Source organism: Tamandua tetradactyla, chromosome 3 (genome assembly GCF_023851605.1).
Source record: "Tamandua tetradactyla isolate mTamTet1 chromosome 3, mTamTet1.pri, whole genome shotgun sequence".
Classification (NCBI taxonomy): domain Eukaryota; kingdom Metazoa; phylum Chordata; class Mammalia; order Pilosa; family Myrmecophagidae; genus Tamandua; species Tamandua tetradactyla.
Genome location: NC_135329.1, coordinates 205338925 through 205357569, shown reverse-complemented (window position 1 = coordinate 205357569; position 18645 = coordinate 205338925). Strand labels below are relative to the sequence as shown.

The following is an 18645-nucleotide window of genomic DNA, read 5'->3' as shown; positions in this document are numbered from 1 at the left end:
GCTCACTCTTCAGTCTGTTTTGCAGCACACCCCAAGTGAACAAATAGCTTGCAGGGTTATACTAGGTTGATCTGAAATTTATCCTCACCCTTGCCTCATCACTGCTCAGCCCTTTGAACTAGAGCTTCTTAATGGGTGGACTAAAATAGAGACATTTAACTTTCTAGATTTGGAAGGAAACAGATTCTCCTTCAAACTATGAAATCATATAGAAATGAAATGGACATTTTAAACATATGATCAGCCTATGGAACTGCTTGGATTTTTCCTCTTAGCCAACAATCTAATTAATAGGCTCTGAGGTGTTGGCTCTTCAAAATTCCCCTGGAAAACCACCCCACGACCGCTGTGTTAGAACACGGAGAATTTTTCACCGGGATTGCCCTAGTTTTTGGTTAAATTATTATCAGGAATATGTTGCTACCAGTATTGTCATCTCCAGTTCTATTTTATGAGAAAATAGTTAAAATAGTTTCATTTTACCTTTCCCTCCCAAATTCTCAAACTTGGGAGAAAGTTTAGAATTCAATTGGGTGTTATACCTTTTCCTGTCCTCAAATTATGCAGGTCTCACTCAAACTGGATAAACAGCAGCCTGCAGTCCAATTCGCAACAATCCCAGCCTTTAGTGAAGCCTCATATCTCAGAAACTGTTCTATGGGAGGCTTTTTAATATTGCAGCAGTAGCTGTGAATTTTCTCAGGGGGGAAAGCTTTAACTCTTTAACCCTGCTTTTTGCTTGGTGCCCATCTGGTGTGACTTTCAACTCCTTTCAACTCCTGGAGGGCCAGTAAGTTTGAATGACTTGGAGTTGACAGTTGATGAATGTTTGAAAAGAAAAGCTCACATGAAGAATGCAACATTTTCTTATTTCCCATTTGATTCTAGTTCTCATCTCTGTGCTTGATAAGACAGATTTTCAAAAGATACCAAAGAAGAAACAGGAAATGAGGAGAGATGGGCTGGAAGCCCTGGTCAAAAAAAAAAAGTCCCTTCGAGCCTTAGGGGGCCCATTTTAGTAAGCTGTTTAAAATTTAAGGTTCTTTTAGAATTTCTTTTTTTTTTGCATGGGCAGGCATCAGGAATCGAAGCCGGGCCTCCCGCATGGCAGGAGAGAACTCTGTCTGCCGAACCACCGTGGCCTGCCCTAGGATTTCTTTTTAAATGAATACTGTTCGATTAGAAACAGTTGAAGAATGTTGTCTACCAAATGTGGGAGAGATGATGGGTTGGTGTGGAAGATTGTTTAGATCATGTTGCACGGGTTTTCAGGGGTTCAAGGAAAGTGAGGTCTTGGATAGGAAGAGACCACCCAGAAGTTGCATTGGCTTTATTTTAATAATTGCCTTCGAAGACTGGTTTGGCAGGAAGTCCCGAAATTAGATTTTGATTCCCTTGACTTCTGTGTACTGTTCTACTGTCGAGAGATTTTACTACCTACAAATAAATCTGTTAGGACAATGGCTTTGTGTTCAGAGAAAAACAATGCCTTGTGTGTGTGTGTGGGGGGGGTAGGTACATAGGATCTGATGGTGGGTGCCATCCCAGTTTGTGGACAAATGCTTTCTTATTTGAAATTGTTTTTATTTTCCCGGCTGCCAAAACAAATACCATACAATCAATTGTTGTAACAGGAATTTATTGGCTCACCGTTTCAGAGGCCAGAAGACTTGCTTCCTCCAGGATTGTATCTTTTGGCTGACCAGCTATCTTTGGGGTTTCTTGGCTTTTCGGTCCCATGGGGACACACATGACGGCGTCTTCTTTCTCTTCCGGATTCTGTTGACTTCCGTCTTCTGACTGATCTCAGTGGCTTCTCTTTCTGCTTCCAATTTCCTTTGCTTATAAGGACTTCAGCCATATTGGATTATGGCTTGCTTTAATCTGAACATGCGTTTTGTGGGGGACTGTTTCAAGCCCCCAGAGAAGCCATTTCCTCCCTCTATCTTCCTCCCTGTGCTGGGGCCTCAGATGTCCTCTCAGCTTGCTCAGCTCTCCCTTGGAAGTCCCATGGGGCAGTTTGTTCACAGTCCGAGGAAGGCTGCCCTGAAATCCTGTATTCTAGCCACTACAGTGGGTGTAAAGTAAATTTGACTCTCCAAATATTTATGGGTCCCAGGAAGAAAAAGACAAATCGACAGACCTTTTCTTAAGACCTATTGTGGAATCGTAATGCCTGAATGCTTTGCCAAGATTTAACCTTAGAAGCTTTGACATAATTTGGGCTGTGCATTTTGTGAGACCCATTTTTTCCCTCCTGCACTGAATACTAATATTTATGCACTTCCAATGTTCATATCAGGATGTCTTAAATTTCTGTACTTGCTAGAGGATATATTTTTAGAGTATTTTCATAGTCCCATTTAATTCTTGAATATGTTATTCTCACCGCTTGCATTTAACAGGACCTGAGGTGCAATATTTATCTTACCAGAGCGCTCTCTCCCTGTGATTTCAGGTTTGGAAAGAAATCCCGGCCTGCGATGTACGATGTAACCCCCATCGCCTACGAGGATTACAGTCCCGACGACAAACCCTTGGTCACTCTGATTAAAACGAAAGATTTGTAATCTTTTTTTGGATTATTTTTCAAAAAAGATGGGGTACTACACTCATTTAAATATTTTTAAGAAAACACAAAGCTTGAGAAATTTAAACCGTTAGCTGCTCAAGAGTTTTCGGTAGAATATTTAAGAACTAATTTTCTGCAGCTTTTAGTTTGGAGAAGAAGTATTTTAAAGACAGAATTTGTGAAATCCATAGACTACGTTTTAATGTACTTTCAGCTCTCTATACTGTATGCTTCTAATAGTGGGTACTCTTTCCATTGCAGACTCTATCCCAAAACCCAGATTCCTCTCTGTGGTTGTTACAGAATAAGCCTAATCAAGGAGAAGTTTCTATTTGACATGTGAGTGCCAGCTTCCTGAGTAGAGTTAGGAAATCATGTAAAGTAGAGTATGATGCATAATCCAGTAAACCTGTTACTTAACAAAAGAAGTCTGAAATGTTTGTTTTGTGAAAAAGAAGCTAGTTAAATTTATTATTCCTAACCTGAATGAAATTAGCCTCTGCCTTATTCTGTGCATGGGTAAGTAACGTATTTCTGCACTGTTTTGTTGAACTTTGAGGAAACATGCTTTTGAGTTTGTTTTCGTCATTTTCCGTAACAGTCTTCAAACTAGGCCTTGAGGAATTGTGTAATGAGCAGGCCTAGTGAGGCAGATTACAATCGAATTGAATCTCTATTTTTCTTTAAAAAGTCAAGGTTTTTATATTGTGAGTAAATTAAATTTATGTTTGATTTGTTTGTTGCTAAGAGGTAATACTCTAAGGAGAGTACTGGTTCCCTCAGTAGTGTGTATTTCTCAGTGCATCTTTATTTATATCCAGGACATTTTTGTGGCTGTGTTTGATGGATATGTGCTTCTTCTGATTCTTGCTAATTTCAAAGAATATTGAATAAATGTCATCGAGTCAAGGATGCATCTGTCTCGTTCATTCTTTAAAATGATGCAAAATGTTTTTGATTTGCTATTCATTGTCAGACAAACGATCCCACAGTTTTTCTACTTTAAACCTTCCGGGGAGTCCATCTTTTGTGACTGTCGAAGCCATTCCCTGAGCCTTCTGCGAGCTGATGGGGCGCCTTAGCGTCTTGAAACCAGCCAGTGAGTCGTCACGGACTGCTAGTGAATGGGAAGGGTGGGAAAGAATAACAAAAATGCCCGTTTTAAATTTTGCATCAGAGTTTTCCAGGGAATAGCGACATACATTGGAATCTGGAGTTGCCACTCGGCATTATGTTTGGGCATCTGTGGCCTCAGTGCACATCACAGGAGGTCATCCATGGAGACGAAATGAAATTGCCTTCAGAATACAACAATTTTCAGGCAGTTTAGAGCCACCCCGTACTCAATTCCATTTTATATCCAAATGCTGCGCTCAAGGCATTTGTCAAAATGCCTTTTGTCCTCATCTGGGAACACTTGGTAAGGCCAACAGAAGTCCCGAAGCCAGGTCAAGGGAGGGTTTTGAGCAAAAAGAATTATTTAAGAAGCTTTTCCTACTCTCTCTACCCTCAAAACATCTGTCCTTAATCCTACAAATGACATACCAGTACACCCACACTCTGATTATTAAGTAGTACAGTGCAATATGTTAGTATTTGGGTTTCAGTGTTTAGTTGGAAGTGAAAGAAGAACAAAATAGTACCAGAGTTGGTTAAGCGTCCACAGGAACAAACACCAGAATCGCACAAACTCCATCCACCTTCCCGTAGAAATCTTTGCTTGGTTACGTGGCGCCTGATGCCTAGTTCAACAGAAGAGGACTTAGACGTGTTGGCATGAGTTGAACCTTATTTCCATTGACTTCTTGCCTGCCCCAGGACCATGTCCGAGCTGTTCTGTCTTCTTTGCTTATTGATCCCCATTTGGAACCTGTTTCTATTGCACCCTCTCAAGTAGTTTTCTGTCTCTTAAATTCAGTATATGTGATCCCCTTAAATAACTTGCTTTTGGAAAACTGAACAGGTTGTTTTGGCTTTTATATCCCTTTGACATACCCCATCATTATAGTTTATTTTTATTAATTTACCTATTTCTTTTGATTTTGTGAGCACGTCTTTCTGACACTACAAGGTGTTCCAGGGTCATTATATGCATATACATATACATATACATATACATATATATATTCTGCCCTAGTCCCAGAATCAGTCATTTCTCCAAGGATCCCTGGTTTCTTTTATCAAAGTACAATTATTTTTTATGGATGAACATTTGAGATTGATTTGGCAATATCGAATGCTACCTTTGAACCCCAATTAAGTGAAATGTAATCCCACCTAAAAAAGAATTCCATTCTTCTCTTAGTCGACATGTAATTACAGAAATTGCCCTCAATTATTATTATAATACTTCGAATTTCATAAAAAAATTAGTTGAATTTTGTTTTCTCTCTTTTTATACAAATATCTACATAATATCCTCAATTTCACCCCTTGGCCAGCAAAGCCTAAAATGATTTACTATCTGGCCTGTTAGAAAGTTTGCTGACCTTTGCATTAGAGCAGCATTCTGTGGGGCCTAGTATGGTGCCTGACCTTCAGCAAACCTTTATTAAATGTTTAAATTGAGTCAAATAGCAAGATGCTGGATGGATAAAGAAGGCAGAGATAGAAGCTAGGCGTTGAGAGAATGGGAGAACAATTAAGGTGTAATGGTCTTAATGATATGAAGCCAGGGCCCAAATTATTACAATGCCAATGAGAATGGACTATGGAATTTTACATATTTACTTGCAAAATCTCTACATGATTTCTGCCCTTTGCATCTGTTGACCTGGCCTGGCTATCTGAGGGGCTGGACTTGTCAATAAAACATATTATTTTTTCAATTGTTCCATTCTCTCCTAATTCCTTGCAAAACTCCATACAGGCATACGTCATTTTATTGCACTTCACATTATTGTATTTTGCAGATATTGCATTTTTTACAAGTTGAAGGTTAGTAGTAACCCTGCATCACGCAAGCCTTTCAGAGCCATTTTTCCAATAGCATGTGCTCACTTTGTGTCACATTTTGGTAATTCTTGTAATATTTCAAACTTTTCCATTATTATTTGGTGATCTGTGGCCAGTAATCTTTGTTACTATTGTACTTGTTTTGCAGCACCATGAGCTGGGCCCATATTAAGGTGATGAACTTCATCCGTAAATGTAGTGTGTGTGTTCTGACTGCTCCACTGACTGGCATTTTTCCTGGCTCTCTTCTTGAAACCCAATGATATTGCAATTAGGGCAATTAATAACCCTATAATATCCTCTAAGTATACAACTAAAAGGAGGGGCCACATGTCTATCATTTTAAATCAAAAGCTGAACATTTTAAACTTAATGAGGAAGGTATGTTGAAAGCTGAGAAAGGCTGAAAGCTGGGCGTCTTGTGCTAAATAGTTAGCTAAGTTGTGAATTCAAAGGAAATGTTCTTGAAGGAGATTAAAGTTGCTACTCCAGTGAACACATGGATGATAAGAAAGCAAAACAGCCTGTTGTTGATACGAAGAAAGTTTTAGTGGTCTGGACAGAAGATCAAACCAGACACAACATTCCCCTAAACCAAAGCCTAATCCAGAGCAGGGAACTAACTCTTCAATTCTATGAAGGCTGAGAGAAGTGAGGAATCTGCAGAAGAAAAAATTGAAGCTAGCAGAGGCTGGTTCTTGAAGTTTAAGAAGCCATCTCTGTCACATAAAAGTGCAAGGTGAAGAATCAAGTGCTGAAGTAGAAGCTGCAGCAAGTTGTCCAGATGATCTAGCTAAGATAATTGATGGAGGCTGTGCTAAACAACAGACTTTCAATTTAGACAAAACAGCCTTATATTGGAAGATACACCCGGGGTGATCATATCTAGAGAAAAGACATCAATGCTTGGCTTCAAAGAGTCAAAGGTCTGATTGAATCTCTTGTTAGGGGCAGATGTAGCTGGTAACTTTAAGTTGAAACCAATGCTCATTGACCATTCTGAAAATCCTAGGTCCCTTAAGATTACACTAAATGTCTTCTCTGCCTTTGCTCCATAAATAGAATAACAAAGTCTGGATGACAGCACATCTGTTTACAACATGGTTTACTGAATATTTTAAGTTCACTGTTGAGACCCACTGGTCAGAAAAAAAGATTCTTTACAAAACATTACAGCTCATTGGCACCTGGTCACCCAAGAGCTCTTATGGAGATATACCATGAGATTAATGTTGTTTTCACGCCTGCTAACACAGCATCCATTCTGCAGCCCCATAGATTAATGAATCATTTTGACTTTTAAGTCTTGTTATTTATGGGTTTGGGCAAAGTCAACGAAAAACCTTCTGGAAAGTATTCACCATTCTAGATGCCATTAAGAACACTCATGATTCATGGGGGCAGGGGGAGGGGGTGGTGGTGGTGTCAAAACATCCACATTAACAGGAGTTTGGAAGGAGTTGATTCCAACCCTCAACTTTGAGGGTTTCAAGACTTGAGTGGAGGAAGTAACTACAGATGTGGTAGAAATAGCAGAACTAGAATTAGAATTGGAGCCTGAAGATATGACTGAATTGCTGCAATCTCATGATAAAACTTTAATTGATGTGGTGTTGCTGCTTATGAATGAGCAAAGGATGTGGTTTCTTGAGTTGGAATCTACCAGTAAAGATGCTGTGAAATTGTTGAAATGACAACAAAGTCTTTAGAAGATTACATAAATGTAGTGGATAAAGCAGCAGCAGGGTTTGAGAGGATTGACTCCAATTTTGAAAGAGATTCTACTTTGGGTAAAATGCTATGAAACACCATCGGATGCTACAGCGAAAACTTTCATGAAAGGAAAAGTCAACCAATGCGGCAGACTTCATTGTTGTTGTATTTTAGGGAATTGCCACAGCCACCCCCACCTTCAGGAGAAAGAGTCTGCTGGTGTATCAACTTGCAAAGGATTAGATAGGCACACGATGTTCTATGCCCCAGCGGGTATATTCACTCTTAGGGACAAGCCCAAGAGCAACAAAAGCCTGTGTTTCAAAAATTAGACTTGTGCAAGAATATTTATAGCAACATTATTCATAATAGCCCTCTGTACCATAGAATAACACTAAAAAATAAAGGGAAGTAACTGAAATATGCGGCAACATGCCTGACACACAAAAGCATAAATTTTGAGCAAAAAAGCTGGACATAGTAGAGGACGTAATACATGATTCCATTTATGTGAAATTCCAGAGCAGGTGACAGAAATTTTTGGTGATAGAAATCAAAACAGCAATTGCTTCTGGGTGCAGGGTTGGGGAGATTGACTAGACAGGGGCTCAGAGGAACTTTCTAGGGTATGAAAATTATCTCTCTTGATGTAAGTGATAATAATGAGGGAGTATACATTTATCAAAAGCCAAACTATTCACTTAAGGTCTGTGCATTTTACTGTACGTAAATTTAAAACAAAGTAAAGTTTCAAAACAATAAGACCATTAAAAAAAATATTGCAAGAGAGAGAGTGGGGCGGATTGAGATTGGAGAGGTGGTCAGGGACCAGGATACTTCCAGGAGTCGAGAACAAGGGTGTTAGTGCCAGGACAGGTAGAAGGCAAATGCCATGTATTGGTGGAGGAGAAAGAATAGGTGAGGTTCAAGCAGAAATGAAATATAGTTAGTGCATTTTAAACCTTGGTTTCTGAATCACATCAGCATCTTCACAATTTTGCAGTGTGGGTTTTGCTAGGATGAATTTCCATGGTAGTTTTAAACATATTTTTAATCAACAGATGAAAGTTTACCTCACAGACATATTCCCAGACTGCTGTGTGGTTGTAGAGACCAATAGACAATTGATTGTTGTGATTTTTCTGCTGGCCTATTTGAAAATCTCCAAATTGCTAAGGTGAATGTTCACAAAATTAAACTTCTTTATTATTAAATTGGCCTACGTAGAAAACACTCCTTGGTCAAATTATCTTTTTTTTCTCACATGGGCAGGCACCTGGGTCTTCGGCATGGCAGGTGAAAATTCTGCCTGCTAAGCCACCGTGGGCCAGTCAAATTATCTTTTAATGAGGTTATTTCCCACTTTCCCAACCCCAAAGTTCCTTTAAGAATTTGAGATTCAGATAACTGATAATAGTGTGATTCTCTTACATTAGAGACAAACAACCCTGCAGTCATTTGGAAACATGTGTCCCAAAGGGAATTTCAATTTAGTTCATAATAGCATGATCTTATTTTTGCAGTGAGATGTCTGCAAATCCCTTAAAGACATAAAAGGGTATGATCAACGTACAAAGCGGCTCATAAATCAATTGGAATTTAGGTACCCCTGCCCTCAAACACATACACACACACACACACACACACACATTCTATGGAAAAACAGAATTTAAAAACCAATTATTTCGATGAAAACTAATAAATTCAGAGGTTTCTCAACCTCTGAACTGTTGACAGTTTGGACTGGGTAATTCTGTGATACTGTGCATTGCGGTATCCTTGGTTTCTATCTACTAGATGCCAGGAGCATCTTTGTGATCATTGATTTCATGTGTCAACTTGGCTAGATTATCCTGCCAGTGATATAGTCAAGCAAGCTCTGGCCTGATTGTTACTGTGAGGATATTTCATAGATGGATTACAACATTAATCAGTTGATTACATCTGCAGCTGATTGCATCTACAATCAACAAAGGAAATTGACCTCAGCAATGAGAGAAGTCTCCTTATCTAGTCAGTTTCAGGTCTTAAAGTGAGAACAGAAGATTTCAAAAGTCAGAAGAATTTCTGCCTTTTCTTCAGCCAGCCACCTTATCCTGTGGAATATCATTTCACCTTCATCAGAGTTTCCAGCAATTGGCCTGCCCTACGGGGTTTGAGTATACCAAATTTCAGAATCACCTTTTTCAAAGTTTTCAGTTTACAGCCTGCCCTATGGAATTTGGACTTGCATAATCCCTGATAGATATTATCAGATTTGTTTCTCTGGGGAAACCTGACAAATGCAACCAAAAATATCTCCACACATTTCCCAATGTCCCCTGGGGGAAGAAGGGGCAAGATCCTTCCTGATTGCGAACCACTGAACTAGACAGTTTTTCATTCTCTTCTTTTCCCTTTTTCATCCATCTATCCATCCATCCATTCATTCACTCATTCAATCCATTCCATCTATTCATATTAGAGACCTTCTCTGATCATGCACTGTATGCAATCTAGGTAGTGTTTCTGGGTAGTTCTTCCCTAATGCCTATTCACGGCCCACGCTGGTACTTCATGATTGTTTAGGGAGAGGAACCAGCAATTCACTACTAATTCTAAAGTATTAAAAACTGTGGATGTCCTCATTTTTTTTTATTATGTAGAGTGATTCAAGGTTTCTTTGTAATAAGATGACTCTTGCTTACTATTCCATTTAAATCAGCTAATGTTTATTAAAGCTAACTACATGTAGGAAAAGTGTTAAGCAATTTACACAAATTATCTTTTTTAATCCTCAAACTCTATAAGATAGTAATATTTAAACTGTAGATGTTTAGGTGGGGAAACTAAGTCTTAGAAGATTTAAGTACCTTTTCAAGGTTCCATCATTTTTAAGACATTGTTTTAGTTTCCTAGACTGCTTCAAGCAAATACTATGAAATGGTTTGACTTGGAAATGAGCATTTATTAGCTTACAGATTTGAGGCTAAGAAAATGCTCAAATCAAGATATCATCAAGGCAATGCTTTCTTCTCAAAGACCAGCTGCTGGGAACTCTTGGTTCCTCTGTCACATGGCAAAGCTCTTGGAGGCATCTGCTGGTCTCTCCCTTCTCTTCTAAGTTTCTTTGATTTTAGTTTCCTGTTTCATGGTACTCTCTATCTCTCTTTATTCATCTCATTGATAAAGAACTCCAGTGATCCTGAAGGGGGTGGGTCACACCTTAACTGAAGTAGCCTTGTCAAAATGTCCTACTTACAATGAATACACAGAAGAACATGTCTTTCTGGGGACAGATGGCTACAAGCCACCATAGATGTGGAACAAGTTTTACTTGAGAGCTCTGGTTCATAATAACCATTCATCCATTCACCCATTTCATTCAGACATTCATTCATTCAGCAAGGATTTATTTAATGCCCATATGCCAGTAAGCCCTTAGAAAGGGGCTTACTCCTGTTTGTTCTATGAGGGAAGGAGAGGAGTGGTATAACAGCAGACAGTCCAGAAGTTGCTCACAATCCTGGATATATATCCTCACGAGAGGGTGACTCAATACCATGAGTTTCATTAAAGACATGGTGTCTGCATCTCTTAACAGGTGTGGGTCAGGGAAGCTCCTTTATGAATGTCAGTTCAGAGGATGAAGAATGAGAACTGGTTCTGAGCTTTGTGCTTCGACATGTGACTTCCTTGCAGATGGATGCTGGGCTCCTTGCTACTGTCTCCTCAATTTCCTCCTTGGGCAGCAACAAGCAACCGAGCCCAGGCTATGTGAGATGGGGGTGGGTGGGTGTGAAGAAGGCACTTCCAGAGAGATAGTCAAGCTTTTCATATTGACTCAGCCTTCCTGTAGTTGAGAGGTGAAGGGCAGTTGAAGAGTAACCTGTTCGATTCTCACTTTACAGTGAGCTAACTGAGGCCCAAGAAGAGCAAAAATGACCTTTCAAGGTCGTGGAACACCAGTGCTACTATAGAACCAGAGATGGATTCATGCAGCTGGAAGGAATAACTTAGCACATTTCATGGCACATAGGACTCACTGAAAAAAATAGAAAGTTATTATCTTAGAGAACTCTCATCTTCATTGGCCATCCAAAGATCTGCTATGGGCGCAGAGAAAGGGGTAGTATTTAAAGAGTTCATGAATGAACCTCAGGAGATATTATTTAGCTCTGATACTGCCTGTTTGTGACATGAACATGTTAGTACCACTCAATTTACAGAAGACCTGCAAGTGCTTCAATTCTGATCTCAGGGTAGTAAGTGCAGAATATTTTCTGCCCAAGATAATATTCATGTGGAAAGGCTTATTTTCCTCAAATCAGCCAGCTGAGAAGTGATTCATGTGCTTTGTTCTTTATGGGAGTCTTAAGGTGTGTTGCAAATGGATTTACTTTAATTCTCAAATAGTTTCAAATGCCAATGATGAGAAACAATTATGTAATAGAAGAAAAAGCATGATCCAAATAGCTTTAAACATGAAATTGATAATTTTGGATGCAGTGGGTGAACCTATGGAGTGACAGTCAAAGTTGGTGGTTAAGGTATGAGTGGGTTGGTTGCTGTTCAGTTTCTCATTTTCAAGGCTCAGTACAGTCACCCTTTCTTGAAAGACTGTGAATATTTGGCTCTCCTCCATAAGGGATCAGTGATCCCCCACTCCATTCCTCCTGGTGCTTCCCTTGAAGACAATCCCTATCTAAGACAGACAAGACCAATTTCCAGCTATTTTCTTTCAGGGAAGGCTCATTGCCACATGCATTGCTTCCAACACAGTAAACAGCTTTTCTTTTAGCACCTTCTGTTCTGTTTAGGGACTTACTCAGCTAAATGGTACACTTCCTTTGAGTAGAGACTCCACCTTTCACTTTGGTCTCACTCACAAAAGCCATCCATTATTTGCCAAGTGGCTGTCCTTGTGCACATCCATTCTTGCACCTTTCCACATCCCACACTTTGCAGGTGCTTTAAAAACATCACTGAACTGATCCCAGTCACCAAAAGTTCCCTTACCCGATTCCTTTGTTTCCATTATTCCAAATGAATTTTCATTATTCCATTAAATCCGGGTTTCCCAAGATGACCCGATTATAGGAATCACTGGAGTGCTTCGGGAAATAACAGGCTCCTGGGCCTCCCTCACTGGAGATTCTGGTTCAACAACATCTGTTCTGGGCCGGCTGTGCTAAGCACTGAGCTGTGTTCTAACAGCTGTGGGTGAGTATTTTGATTCAGGTCGATTGTCTTAAAGGAAGTGCAGTTATAAGGGAGGGTCTGTTGAAGGCTTTAGTTACCTTAAGGTAGGAGATGGGTGGAGGATGTAGAACGAAGAAGTACCAGACACTGCTTAGACTATTGGACAATGGCCAGAGAATAGACACATGAAATGGAGAAATTTCCCAGTTCAGTTGCACATTTCCGTCTAGTTGTGACTGAAAATAATTCCAGTCTCCCAGTCCAAGGACTCAAGAATTTTAATCTATAAACTGTGTATTTAATTTGTATGTATTTTAAAATATAATTGGATCTTTGTTTTAGTTTCCTAGGCTGCATAAAGCAGATATCATGAAACAGGTTGGCTTTTAACAATGAAAATGTATTAGCTTACAAGCTTACAGTTTTAAGGTCGTGAAAATGCCCAAATCAAGGCATCATCAAGACAAAGCTTTCTTCCTGAAGACTGGCTGCCGAGCAGTCCTGAATTTCTCTGTCACATGGTAAGGTACATGGCAGCATCTGATGGCCTCTCCCTTCTATTCTGGGTTTCATTAATTTCAGCTTGTTGCTTCTATTCTGGCTTTTTCTCTCTCTGCATGAATTTCATTCTCTTATAAAGACCCCAGAAAGAGGATTAAGACCCATTCTGAACAAGGTGGTTCACATCTTAACTGAAGTAGCCTCATCAAAACAAGCCTACTTACAATGTTTTCCACCCACAGCAATGTATTAACTTTAAGAATGTGCTTTTCTGGGGTACATACATTTTCACACCACCACAGTCTTTCTGTTTACAAGGCTCTCTGATTGCAACAATGAATTCCAGATCCCTCCATGGCAAGGAAATGGACTGAAGGGCACTGGCTTTGTGTAGGCTGCTTGTCTGAGTTGGGCGTATATCAGACTTTGGGGGTCCCTTCCAGTGATTCTGAGCTGGCCAGGGAATTTAGGGATACTAGGATACAGGTGTACAGGGACAATCAGGCCTGCCTTTGCACCCCTCCTTTGCTCAATTTCTCCAGGACTTGTTCTGAATGTGGTCCATTTTTAAAGTAAGCTAGAAGTCCTTGCTCTCTAGTCAGCCTTTGCTCCAGAGAGTGAAGTGCCTTTTTTGCTCTTATTTTCAGGGGAGTTTTCCTCCTTCCTGAATGATGGAGCATATCTCCCATTAAACTATTAGCTCTGGGAAGGCAGGGTCCCCTGTTTTCTCTCACTCATGTATCCCCAGGGCCTGGACTTCGGCTTGGTACAGAGTGGGTGCTCAATGAATATTTGTTGGATGAACAAATGAATGAACGAATGATACCTATTAGACAATCAAATGGCTACTTTAAATTTTTAATCATGTGTTTATTGTTGGACGGTCAGGGGATTTCCTGCTCTTCATCATTATTAGTAAATACATCATGATCATCATTGTACATCAATCTTGGCCAGTTTCATTGAGTATTTCCTTTGGCCTGGTCCCTAGACCTGGCCTTTGTAGTTCAGTGTATTCTTGCAATGAAATTACCCTCAGTCTACCTGCCTCTGAGATCTCCTACACTGTTTGCCTCCCAGCTGCCAAATGCATTCTTGAATCTCCCTGCAGGCATTGAACCCTCTAGGAGAGTTCCCTGTTCTCCCCTCACCTTGCTCTAGGTTTGCCTTCCCCCTCAATGAACTGAGATTTTGGCAGGCAGAGTTTCTGTCTTACTCATTTGATTCCTCCTTTGTCTGGCTGAGGTACACCATCTGTCAGGGGCCCCAGGAGTGTTGGGGGAAGGAACACACTGCGTAGCAAGATTGGCCAGATTGTGTCTTGGACACAATTGGCCAAGATTGTGTCCAGTGGGCGTTCAGGGTCCTGGCCCAGGGGGCCCCCTCCTCCCCAGTGCCAGGGCTGCTTGGCCGTGCACCCTATGCCTGGCTACCAGATGTAGGTGGCCGGCTGCCGCGTGAGTCACTGTGGCCACCACGAGCCGCCAGGAGGTCAGGCAGCCCAGAGAAATGGGCTCTTTGCCCCAGGAAGGATTCTGTGGCTTCCAAGGTTCAGAGGGAACCTAAGTGAAGAAAAGGGATTTCATCATCTGAACCTCAGAGGTGGCAAATGCCTTCAAGAGTTTTTTGGACTGTAATAGATCATGTTTGGAGCAAGACTACAAGGTGTCCTGGCAGTCACCATCTGGGGCGTCAGGAAGGCGGCAAGACAAAAGCCAATTGGTTGTGTGAGAGTCCAAAGTCCCTGCACAGTGTCTGGAGAGCCAGGCCGGGAGCCTGCGACACTCTGCAGGAGAAAGCCAACATTCCTTCCCACTTCCTCCACGAGTGTTCTTTCAAAAATCCCAGCAATCACGAGTTGCTTGTCTTGGGTTTAGGATCTGTTTGAAAAGGAGCTGATCTTGGTTTGAATAGCGCAAAGCTGAGCCCACTTTAGTTTTCCATGGGTACCATTTATGGGTCTGAAACCAGAGGAAACTGGTAACAAAATAGGAAAATGTGTGCTGGGAAGGAAAATCTGCCTGTGGGACTGTGTGGTTGGATTGCAAGGACATTCACAAACTGGGCAGCTCCCAGGGACATTCCTGGTAATAGGTTCATAGTTTGCAAATCATGGCTAAGTCCAGAGGTTCTTGAACTCTGGGAGGTCAGGCCCATGGGATGACTTCCTTAGTCAAATCCTTCATGGTTGGAATCAAGCAACCAGGTGGTGGCTGCTGGCCCCAGAAGCTTCTTAAAATGACCACCTATCAGAACCTCATCTGCACCCCCCCCCCCACGGCATTGCCATCCAGAGTAAAACAACTGGGCCCGCAGGGCTGTCCTTTCCTGTCATAATTTCAGTGTTCCCTTTCCCGATTGGGATACAGTTTCTCGCTGGTTGGGTTGCATTTTTAACCTGAGGGTCTTAAGCAAAGGTCACCCTAGGTATTTTCAGCTCCCTGTTCACCCATTTAGGGGACTCAAGAAGCTGGTGGGAAGAAGGAGGTTTGTACTATGTACCCATAAATCGCTTTCAGAAGACACCCGTGTAGATGAAGTCCCCTGAGTAAAGGAAATGGATATTTATGGGAAGGGATTTGTCCCTGCTGGGAATACTTAAGACTTTGTCTGGGTCTGGTCAGAGGCTCAACTGTTTACTCTGTGTCTATGTGTGCGAAATCAGATGAAAGGACGCTCCAGCAAACCATACGCTACATGCCTCAGAACATCATGGGACACTAATATCTACCACCTGCTTCATTTGTCCTTCTATAAATAACATCTTGTTTCTCTCTTTGGAGAAGTCGCATATGTCAGGCCCAGAGACTGCTTGATGGAAAAGACTTCCCCCCTCGGCTCCTGAATCTTGTCTCAACCTGGACAAATATGTAGCTGAGGATCACCAAACAGTACACAGAGCTTGGCTCCTTGATCCAGGGGTTCTTGAGACGCTTTATAGTCAAAAACTTTTCCTAAAGCCCTGGCTCTCAAACTTCGCTGCACTGGCATTACCAGATAAGATACAGGATGCCTACTTAAATTTGAGTTTAGATAAATAATGGATAACTTTTTAGTGTAAGTATGTCCCGTGCAATATTTGGAACATTTTTATACTAAAAATTGAAGTTGAAATTTTATTGGGTATCCTGTACTTTTTTACTTGCTAACTCTGACAACTCTAGGCTCCACACTGGAATGGCCTGGGGACCTTCCTAAACATATTAATGCCTGGGTCCCACTCCAAGAACCTCTAATTTAATTGGGTTTGGTTGGATTTGGCCATTGGGGCTTTTGAAAGCTTCTATGCTGATTTTACTGTTAAACAAGGATTGAGAACCACTGGGTTAAAGCCATGATTCCTTCTTAGCTTTGGAAAGCTTAACATGCTTTTTCATTTTAACAGTTTAGAACTTCCCCTACCCCTTAATGATTTGCTTTAATTAATCAAGCATATTGGGCTGGTCAAACCTCCCTGAGCCCGTCTCCAGCCACATTTGTGCTTGAACCTCCACCTTTTCCATTAAATTGTTCTTACATGCCGAGAGGTGTGAGTTTTTATCCCAGAGAGTCAAAACAACTGGCCACAAGCGAAAGAACATTTTTGAGCTCTTATGATTTAATGTTTGAAACGTCTGTGAATTTTGTGTTTTGCTCTAAAAATAAGGAATTGTTTTTCCGCCTCAGGATTCAAGTAAAACTGATGTCTAAAGAAAATGAACTCTGTTTATCCCACGGTGCCATGGGCCTCCTAACTGACCAGCATGATCTCCTACAGGAAGCTTGCCCTGGTTTGAGAACCACAGAAATTATGTGCGTGCTGTGAAGTTTCATACGATGACTTCATCCTGGGTCACAGTTCACTGTCTTTCCTCATTTGGAGAAATATAGATCTTGGGGTAAGGCCTAGATGAACTTGCTTATCACTCAGTTCTCCTTCTGGCTCAGAAATAGAGAGAAGAGATGAATATGACTGTGCAAATCAATGGTCTCACACTTTAAAACATCCTGAGGGCCCATCAGAAGAGGCAAAGTGAATATATGATGGTATTCTATGCTACAGCATTCTGGGCACATAGTAAAATAATGAGTTATTTTTGGTTTTGACCTGTAAGGTTCTGTTTTCTCTATACTCAGTGAAGAAAACATAGAATAACATAACCTGAACTTAACCAGAGAGATGTGCTTGAGCAGGTTGGGGATAGACGGAGATTTGACCCAAATTTACTATCCTCAAAGTAGCACCACTGGACTTGGCTGGGAGCTTGTCAGACAAACAGACTCTCAGTCTTCTCCCCAGACTTCCTGACTGGAATCTGTAGTTTAACAAGATTCTAAGAGGTTTTGAACACAAGCTCAATTTTGAGAGGCACTGCTTTGGCCAACTCTGGGTTGATAAAGTGTTTCAATTACTGTGCTACTTTTGCAATACCTGAATGAAATCTTTAAAAATCATTTGAAAAATTAAGTTGTCTGTAAAGAGTAATTATCTATATAAGGTTTGCTGCAACTATCATTTCAATCCTAGTGAGTTTCTTCTGTCTATTTTATTTCTCTGCAGAGAAGAGGAAACCAGGTGGGACCAGATTTGGATCTGCTGTACCCATTTCGTGTCCTGTGTCTTTTTCTGACCCATATTGTTCCCAGCTCTCATGCCACCCTGTGTCTGCACATCTCTCTTTGTCCACACAGAATTGTGACTGAGGAAAGCCAAAGAGACAACCAGTTGCATGCGTATCATATGGGGCATAGTGGCTGTGTGCTTTGGAGATCCTAGCCTGGAGAGCATTCATCCCTGTGAACCTACATATTTGCTGAGTGGCAGCAAAGCTTTGCAGTTTCGTCTGGTCAGTTAGGAAACTGGCTAGACCAGGGAAATGCTATGGTTTATTGAATTGTAAATAATGTTGAACAGACCCTTTCTTATTGGATTGTAAATAATGTTGAACAGACCCCTTCTTCTAGCAGTTTCCAAAGCAGTCAGGGCCTACTCAGTGCCCTGGGGCAGTTTCAGTGGAGGGAGAAGCAAGGCTCTGTTGGTTTTGCTAATAGGATAAACAGTTCTCCTCCGACTTGCAGGCTGGCAGTAGCCCACTGACCTTTCTCCCTGGGTTTTCCAGCATCCCGCACACATGCACACAGGTAAAGAATGCTGGAGATAGAACCACAGAATGGGACCAGAGCATCTGGAAGCCTGAAAACCTAGCAGGAACTTCATTTTACAAAAAGAGAAGAGGGGTTCCCAAATGGAATTATGGAATATTCTAAAACGAGCTGGGGGCTATATCATTTGAACACCCCTGAAAGCTCTATCCCAGACTCAGCTCAGTGGCCTGTATGAATCCCTGATCCCAGAGAGAAATGACCCAACGGGAGAGACTGAAGTTGCATGGAGCGTCACCAGCTCACAGAGTTAAAATATGCCCAGGTATGCCCAGGTCTAATTAACAGAATGAAGGATGAAATCTTTGCCTCTGTTGGGAGGGAGACGGTGGCCCTGGACGACCCTGCCTGGCTGTTCCCGCTATACTGGCAAAGATGCATGGGAGAACAAGTTCTGCTTTTGATGAGACCCAGTGAGGTGATGTCTGCATTTTACTAAAGGTCATAAGCAAATATTTAGTCCTTGCCAGAAACCTACGTGTAAACACAGCCACAAGTCCTGGGAATGATGAGTCTGTTGACACTTGGAAAACTGTATAGACCCCACATTGACAACAACTGCTTTCTCTGATTCTGTAGTG

At 41.2% G+C, this 18645-nt stretch overlaps 1 protein-coding gene across 1 annotated transcript in view; it reads left to right on the top strand.

Moving 5' to 3' along the window:
- DNER (delta/notch like EGF repeat containing) overlaps positions 1–3476 on the top strand; it is a 389785-nt gene extending 386309 nt beyond the window's left edge. Inside the window, exon 13 of the mRNA XM_077155359.1 lies at positions 2459–3476. Coding sequence (XP_077011474.1) covers positions 2459–2570 — 112 coding nt within the window. The 3' untranslated portion in view covers positions 2571–3476. The remainder of the gene's footprint in view (positions 1–2458) is intronic.
- The last annotated feature ends 15169 nt before the right edge of the window (positions 3477–18645 follow it).